We start from the raw sequence: 9,431 nt of genomic DNA on the forward strand, positions 1-9,431 counted from the left end.
AACCCTTATCACTCCAAGTCTGTTTATCAGGCATCACATTGACTATTTTATTCCTTATTAATTTTACTTTTCGACCACTCAATTGTGTCTCTAAATTCCGTATACTCTTTATTCGCATCTTAGTTAATTTTTTTTTTATTTTATTCTAAACGCATCCATTTCACTTTAATGACAGAAAAGAAAAAAATTATTTGCTGCTAATTTGGGAAGATAAGCGAATTATAATCATAGAAAAAGTTTCAAAATCAAATATGATTATTAATTATTATCAAAATTATATTTTTTTTTGGAAATGTATAAAGATTGTTTTAAAATGATTTGAAGATTATTACTTGCATGTTATGGTCGCATTTAAAGTAAGATATTCCAAACTTAATACGCAAGCATATATAAAATTTAAGTTAGAGTTGCCGATCGTTAATTGCACTAAATAATCGGAGTGATCATAGTTAAAGTTTGTTCTAAGTTCTTAATGAAAAAAACTATTTTAAATTACTACCTTTCTAATAGCATCTGATTACTTTGCATAAAATAATGCTATCTTTAATTAATTTCCCTATTTTATAATATATATATTGTAAAATTTCGTAATATTTACAATATAATATATTGTAAAATCCCTGTATTACCATTTTTAAATATAAGTTATTAGAAGTGATTATACAGGATTTTAGATATAAAGATTTTAAATATAAATTATAGAACATTGTTTATTATTTATAAAATATAAACTGTATTTACGCAAAAAAAATCATCAAAGCATAATTTTATACCTTTTACATTTTATAAATAAATCAAGATAAATATAAAATTCTACACAATACTTATATTGCCTATTTACACAATATAAATATAATAATAATATAAAAGATATAAATTAATTTTAATTGTCCAATTCTAATCGTTAATTTTCATTTTGAGCAGTTTCACTAGAAATTTTTTGCTTTATCCACGCTTTCGCTAATGCCAAGAAGTTAAGATTTGCTCTTTGGTATTCTTCTTCTGGGAATACGAAGTCGAATACTTTTTCCCGAAGCCGAATATCTTCTATTTAATACAGATTATTTTTAATATAAATTAAGAATACTTCTTTTTAATTTAAATTCCTCCAAAACTATTTAATGTTATTGTACTATTTAATGTATGTTATAAAAATTATATACTCCATCCTCTTCAACCATTCGTCTTCTTCGTTTAATTCTTCTAGGCATTTTGACAATAATTTTAATCTAACTCTTTTTATCTCCTTCCTCATTTTCGAAATCTCTCCATGCTCCCAAAAGTAATATTCTCCTTTCTTTGTCCTTTCTTTCGTTTGCAAATAATGCACAATACCCACGTTCAAAAATTCTACGAGCTAAGGTAACATTATCACCATCATCTTCCGATAGAGAATTAACTAATTCAAATTTAGCATAATCCAAACGTGTATTATAATGTAAAAATATTTATAAATTGAGTTTAATATATATATATATATATATATATATATTATTTTATATATATATATATATATATATATTTCAAAATCTATATATGACTTCCATAAAAGTTCAGGCATATGCAAACTAAATAATAAAAATAATAAAAATATTAAACATGTTTTTGATAAAAAATAAAAATAAAAGAAAAAGCTTTAATTACATTTAGTAGTAATTTATAAAAATATAACTTCGACACTTAATCGACAATAATCGCCTACGACACAGCTAATTCATAAATAGCTCTAGGACGGTCAAAGTCTCCTAATAAAGTTTCTAATTCTACGAACTATATAGACATTATGACAATTAAATAAATATAAGTACAATAAAGCATAAGATAAATGTAACTATAAGAAAAGTAGTTTACTTTTATTCACATTGTACAGTTTTGAAGTATAAATTCAAATAATTTTTCATACAGAATCCTGCATCTGTCAAATTTCCTAGATTGTACTTCTAAATTATTGTAACAACGGAATAATTTGTATTTGGAATACACACCCAATACCATACCTTGAAATAAATGAAATTAAATATTTAAAAATACAACAATTTAATACTTATAAATAATAAAAAAATTATTATAATAATAGCATACTAATGTTTTTTTCGCTACAGTCAAATGTTTTTGTTGTATTTCGAAATATGCATAACATAGCCATATCTTAAAAAATGTGAAATGTTTATGTAGAATAAGATCTAAACAGATTCTAAAAAATAAAAAAATATTATAAAATTTTATCTTTATATGCAACAATAAAGTATTATAAAGCTATCTCTTTATATATAACAATAATTTTATACAAGATAAACTGTACCTGTAAATTTGACGACATCTATCTATAACTTCCGTGTCAATTTCTTCATACAAAGCATAATTTATATACACATAGATATATCGTTTCCATGCTCCTATAAAAAATTTATTTAATGAAAAGGAACTTCAATTTGACTTCAAAATTGTTAAAATATAAATATTCATTACCTTAGTAGAAGGGACATTTGCTATAGCTCGTTCATACGCTCTTACAACATTATGATTTTCTTTAGATTTTACTAATCTCAGATAGTCAAACCGTGCATCATAGTTAGAAGAATTTTCCTTGACTTCTTGCTCATATTGATATTTTCTTTTGCTAATTATTACATCTTCAATGCATATTTAAAAATGTTATGAAATTTGTGTTATTTTTTTTATAAATTTATACAAATCCATATTAATACTTAAAACTTTTAAATTTATATTTCGTATTAAATAAATCTTAATCTTTATAGTATGAATTACTTACAAAATCACCATATTTCTTTTCGTGTATGATATATGCATTATATATTTCTTTTGTTCTTTCTTTTGAAATATTGTCTAAAGCATACTTAGAAATTATTTTTGCTCTATCATGCTATCAGAGAAATATTAAAATTATACTTATTATAACAGAGATACTGAATATATTGTTATCTTAAAATAATACTTAAAAATCTTGCAAATGCTATAAATAGCTTTTCATCTAAGTTCTCATCTCCGAAAAAGTTTATAAAATGTTCATAAACTTTGAGTCCTACATTTATTACAAAACTATAAATCTCCCTATACAATTATATATCTCTACCTAGCTCTTTGTTTTTCTTTATATCGTAATTCAAATTTAATATATGTTTGCCATGTCTGTTAGTCAGGTCCCCATTCTATCCATCGCTCAAAAACTTGACGTGTTTCTATAATAAATCTCTATAAAATCAAGATAGATAATAAAAAATAATCCCTAATTTTATATCAAATCTTACCAGTAATATTTTCTAACATTTCTTCTATATATGTGTATTTGTATCAAAATTGATTTATTCTAGGTAAAATTGTGACTGCACGACCTAATAAATTTCTGGCATAACTTATTTACTTATTGCGCATTTCTATTTCAATATAATATAGCCATAATGTAATGTTTTTATGATCAACATCTAACGCACGTTCATATACAGATTTCAAATAAATTGAACATATAAAACCTTGAAATATTTCTAATACAACTAAAACTATAAAATGTACTATTTTTTGTATTTAAAGTACCTTGCTCTCTGGATTGTTTCTAACTTTCTTCCCATCGGGCATATTTCATCAGATACGTTATAACCATCTGATTCTTACACATATAGTCGTCATAGATATTTCATTTTCCATATTGATAATTAGCCAATTTATGGGGATTTTATATTTTCTGCTTAGGTGGCGAAAAGGGAATACTTACAAATGAATTGTTCTCTATGTAAAATTATAGATAGGTTTAACATTATTGCATAAAGATTTTTTTCTTTGTTTCTCTTAATAACTGTTTTGCTATGATTTAAATTTTCTCGGGTGCTTTGTTATTCACCTAAAAAAAATTTTAATTGTGAATAAATATTACAATTATAAGTTGTTTATGCTATAATTTATAATTATAAAATAAAATATGATAATGTATAATAATCATTTTACCTTAGCAACTTTGGATATTTTTTGTGACTTTTCCGTGACGATGGTTAATCGTTATTCTAACCAAATAAACACAGCTTTGTCTACGCTCACGTGAAAACATTCTCGCAACTAGTTCGTTCTACGCCGTACATATCGCATATGATCTTTTAATCTTTTAGCTACTAAATGTCATTATAATGACTTTCGCATGTTATCTTTTTAAAAGATACGCCACTATAGTGGCATTCGCGCAAGTCATTTTTTCGAAGGATAAGAAGTCACTATAATTACATTCATGGATATCATATTAACTTATTGTGTACTTTTTGAATTCTTTACATAAAAATGTATAAGTAAATTATTCATGTACAGCCCTATTCCGATCTAATGTTCGATCTAATAATAAGAAATGTCTACTATAGTTTAAGCGCCGAAACTTTGCACATAAAATAACAATAGTAGTATTTTTATTTAGCTTTGTTCAATATACAATAGGTATAATCAGACTGTGACTTTCAGTAGCTACGGCTGTGACTTCAAGAAGAGTCCGAGAAAGAATAAATGTCTTCTTTTGTGTTCCCGGGATTTTTTTCGTTTACTTTGTTTTCGGCGTCTTTGCTGTTTGGTTAGTTTCCTACGTGTTCTCACTTTGTTTGGTTAGTTTCCTACGTGTGTGTGTAGTGGCGCTAAGGCGTGTTAGTGTATTGCCGAAAAACGGGTTACATTCGCAACAAAATCGCCATAATTGTGATTATTGCGCCAAAGCATTGGGTCATTGTTACAACGTCATTGTTATTTTTATAAAATAAAATAAATTACAAATTAACCTTTGGTATTACCAATACTTAAACTATTAGTTGAATTTAACGTTAACTACCTTTTGCACTAAGTGTGTGTGATCTTAGCGATAGGTATGGGCAAAATATGAACTAGGAAACAAGCAACGGTATCTGTCGCCATCGTGCATCTATCGTATCGGGTTAGTTATTACACTCTCACGCATATATAATAATTGGTTTCATTGGATTATAGTAAGTTGCGTTAATAAGTAAAATGTGAAGTTCCAATTTTCATGCTCTTATGTATATACCTTTCTTTGATGGGACCGTTTATCTCGCAGTGGTTAGATACGATGTAGTCTTATCTTTTTCAAATTATTTCATGATAAAAAGATAGAAAATAATAAATATAATTAACATTTAAGAATTATTATACAAAACTGCAATAAAAGATAAGAATTTGTCGAATATTTTCTTAAAAATAATTAATGAATACTTATATATTATATTATTTTTATACAAATTAAAACATGATTTCATTTCCACACTATCTATCAGGTAGAACTCCCAACACTATTTTTTATGTGGTTTTTCCTGTAGTATTAGTCTACTTTATCCTACTTCAATTATCATTACTACTACTGATAATAATCTATATTTTATTATATTATATTATATTATATCATATCAAATATAATATAATATATAATAAAATATAATATAATAATACTAATACTAATAATACTAATAATACTAATAATAATAATAATAATAATAATAAAAATAAACTTAAATATTATTTATGTACATCTAGATATTATTTAGTACATTTTATATTATAACAATAAAGACAATCAGCTTCGACTGATTGTGGTGAAGAAATAATATTGAAACAAATACATAACGACCATAAGATAGTAAGACAATGATAGCAGGTGAAAACCTACTTTTCATGATATGTTGTTTTCTTCTCCACTTTATTGTCGTTGCTGCGGTGGCAATTATAAATAACTTTGTATTTTTATACATATAAGGAGATATTTCGACATCTGCTTATTCTAATCAATCTGGTATAATACTCCTGGAGTAGCTGGTAGCTCATTGTAAAAACAACTTAGAGTTGCTAAAAGATCTTATTAAAAATTGCTTAGAGTGCAAAGGGTTAGTCGTATCTATCGTTAGGTAGTCATGCGTTGAAATTATCAAGGACACGATTTGTTGAGAGTTCGCACATAAAATCAACACATATAATGACGCTTTTTACTCCTTTTGTTACCATAAATTACCGTCAGCATATGTGTCATAATGTATATAATATAAGTATATTTTTCTATTTTTTCTTATTACTATTCTTATTATTATATTATTATATTACATATTATTATTATAGTAATAGTAGTAGTAATAGTAATAATATGAAATCCTACAGAGGAAACCATAACAAAATATTAGGTCGGTGCATATGAAATGTCGGATTTTCTTTAAATGTGAACGTTTGTCTCCCTGTTTTTGTTATGCTTTTGTTTTTGACACAACTTGGTTTATAGTCGTACTGTCCATTGCCAGAGTCACATTATAGCAAAGAAGATTTTCTCAAAAGTGTTTCCTTTTCTTATTTGTTTTGAATTTTGCACCGATATGAATTCAACCGATATTCGTGTAATTTTCTTATATGAATATAAACTTGATAATAATGCTGCAAAAGCTGCACGCAATATAAACCAGGTGTTTGAGGAGAATACTGTGAACGATCGAAAAGAGCAGCGTTGGTTTGAAAAATTTCGGTTTAGTGATTTTTCCTTGCAAAATGAATCGCGTGAAAGACCCGAAACGTCTGTGAAAAATGATGCTCTGAAAGCATTGATGGAAACGAATCCAACTGTTTCTTCAAGGAAACTTGCTGCCAGAATGGAAGTTGATCATACAACAGTATTGCGACATCTTTCTGAAATTGGCATGGTGAAAAAAATGGATAAGTGGATACCGCACGAACTAACCGAGCGAAATAAGTTGGATCGCTTGAACGTATGCACATTATTGCTAACCCGATTTAATCGAGATCCATTTTTCGATCGGATCATTACTTGTGATGAAAAATGGGTTTTTTATGACAATAGGAAAATGTGTGCTCGGTGGCTTGATAGGGGCTCGTGCTTATGCTCATACTCCACGGCCATCACTTCATTCACGGAAAATTTTAATCACAGTTTGGTGGAATGTGACTGGAGTAATACACTACTCATTCCTTCGAACTGGAATGACAATTACAGCCGAAAAGTATTGCCAGTACATTGAAGAAATGCATGAAAAATTGAAAATTATACGCCCATCACTTGTTAATCGGCATGGCCCAATACTTCTCCACGACAACGCTCGGGCACATACATCGTACAAAACAATTGCGAAATTAAATGAATTAAAATATGAAATTTTGCAGCACCCACCTTATTCACCGGATCTTTCGCCAACCGACTTTCATTTATTTAAACATTTAGAACTGTTTTTACGGGCTAAACAGTACAAAAATGAAGACAGTCTGAAAAATGCCATATCAGAGTTCATTGATTCTAAAGATCAGAATTTCTTCAAGACAGGCATCTATGCATTAAAATCTAGTTGAGAAAAGTGTATTGAAGTAAATGGAGCATATTTTGATTAAATAAACAGCTTTTGGAAAAAGATATGCAGTTTAATATATTCACTTAAGAATCCGACTTTTCATTCGCGCCAATCTAATAGCACTGGGAGAAAAATCTCGTAATGTGGAAACGAACTCGTGTTTTGATCTTTTTTAAAAATAATATATAATATCTATGTTCACTATAATATATATACTTCATACGCATGTCATCGAACAAATTATACTGCTGTGTCCTATTCAGCAGAGATCATCATCAGAAATTCAACCATCATTGGAGGAAATAAATATAAGAGATTGAATAGCAATATCGTACTAAATTTTAAAATGAGGAGAAAAAGAGTAAATTAATTCATTATTTTTGGTTAGATTGATACAATAAAAAAATAACCGGAATCATTTATAGCCTCGAATCTAACATTTTTTTAATTATCAATCTAGATGCTTACCAATGTGCTATACATTGCTCATAGAATCTCTATCTTTTTAATCTATAAAATCTATAAGGAATTATAAATTTTTCTAAAATTTAACAATATTTGAGAAACTCCAATAATACTCGAAAGCTTATTAAAATGACCGATTGAATTACCTTAGCTTCTCTGTGAAACGCATTTCTTTGCGTTTGAAAATATTTAGAAAATTTGACCATCGGCTATTTACGCACACAGACGAATTATTTCACGGATATAAACATATTATTGGGTTGGCAACTAAGTGATTGCCGGATTTCAAATAAGAAGGAAATGACAAAATCCGCAATCACTTAGTTGCTAACCCAATACATTCAATTGTGTATATAATGATCAGAAGAGGGAATACAAGCTTCTCTTCCGGCGCAAATTTCTAGTATTAAACTTCTTCATCGCGAAAAATGTCGAAAACATCATTTACTTCATCAACGAGAACAGGAGTAATTTGTGACCAATTTTAATGAAGGAGGTCTTATTTTAAAGATAAATAATTGTCGAATTTTTGGAAAAATTTTTTATTTGTTTATAAACTATTCTTGAAAAAATACTATTTTTAATACGATTTTTTTTTATAAAATAAAGCTTTCTCAAAAATTCAGAAAAATTATGTGCTAAATTAATTCTTCGTCTTTAAAATGCGACCTCGTTCATCAAAATCGGTCAAGAATTACGCCTGTTCTCATTGATTACGTAAATCATTATAAAACCATGTTTAATTAACATTCTTAAACTAAAAAAATGTATATCTATTTTATCAAAAATGCTTTTTTATCAAAAGAGAAATACTTTTATGCAAAATATCTATTAACAATCGTAAAAATTTGTCAGTTAGATACAAGTACAAGTTAATTAATAGTAAACGTAGACCATGTTAATGTATTTGGCAAAAGAAAAGAGGCATTATTACTTATAGCATATGTAAAATTACACTAGAATAGATTAACTTACAATTAAAATGTTCACTGTCAATGTAGTCCTTGTCTAGTCAAAAGCAATGTGTATATTTATTTGTTAAATAATACTTTTGAAACAAAATAAACTGTTGAAAATTGTATATTATATGTTTTATATTATTGGTTACATTTATTATAAATGATGGTCATATCTTAATAAACAATAAACACAGATTTATAAGTGTTTGAAATGAAATTGCAAAATTTGAATACAAATACCAATAATTCTGAAGACAATAAATGTATTACATACATTTCACTATAAAAAATAAAATATTACTACTCTTTGTTTTTATATCACTATCATCATATATTATCATAAACAAAGTTGTTAAGTTAAGCTGTTTGGAAAATCTCAATTGCATAAAAATCATAAACAATTGCTTTTTATTGATCATCTATAAAGTAGAGTTTTGTCTGAGCTGGAAAGATTAGGTTTTGAATCTCAAAGTTTACATACCATATGTTCCGTTTCATATGTGTGTTTTAAGATTGTAAATCATTATTATTATTACTATAATTTTTATTTATTATAAATAAAAACATGATAAATTGTAAATACAATATATAAGTTATAAATTTATATTCGTTATCATGAGAAAACGTGAGCTTTTCCAACAGGCAGATGTGTCTTTGAACCAGATATCCT

General features: G+C 26.9%; 1 protein-coding gene and 1 pseudogene across 3 annotated transcripts; one reads left to right on the plus strand and one right to left on the minus strand.

Moving 5' to 3' along the window:
* Positions 1–1,864: 1,864 nt before the first annotated feature.
* Positions 1,865–4,896, minus strand: LOC146872400 (protein crooked neck-like). 3 transcript variants are annotated; one of them, XR_014983282.1, is made up of 7 exons: positions 3,961–4,890; positions 3,553–3,856; positions 2,774–2,884; positions 2,470–2,633; positions 2,303–2,396; positions 2,083–2,194; positions 1,865–1,997 (listed from the first exon to the last, which is right to left on the minus strand). XR_014983282.1 is itself a non-coding variant. In XM_085662645.1 (7 exons), exons 2-4 carry the CDS (start codon positions 3,592–3,594, stop codon positions 2,600–2,602), a joined length of 174 nt encoding a protein of 57 aa, XP_085518771.1. In that variant the 5' UTR covers positions 3,595–3,856; positions 3,961–4,896; the 3' UTR covers positions 1,865–1,997; positions 2,083–2,194; positions 2,303–2,396; positions 2,470–2,599. The 3 variants fall into 3 exon arrangements, 1 of the variants encoding a protein (XP_085518771.1); XM_085662645.1 differs by having other exon boundaries at positions 2,470–2,620; positions 3,961–4,896; XR_014983283.1 differs by lacking the exon at positions 2,774–2,884.
* A 1,460-nt stretch (positions 4,897–6,356) lies between these two features.
* LOC146872401 (histone-lysine N-methyltransferase SETMAR pseudogene) lies at positions 6,357–7,338 on the plus strand (annotated as a pseudogene).
* Positions 7,339–9,431: the final 2,093 nt, after the last annotated feature.

This window comes from Vespa mandarinia, chromosome 19 (assembly GCF_050613455.1).
Source record: "Vespa mandarinia isolate Hongniang chromosome 19, ASM5061345v1, whole genome shotgun sequence".
Lineage (NCBI taxonomy): Eukaryota > Metazoa > Arthropoda > Insecta > Hymenoptera > Vespidae > Vespa > Vespa mandarinia.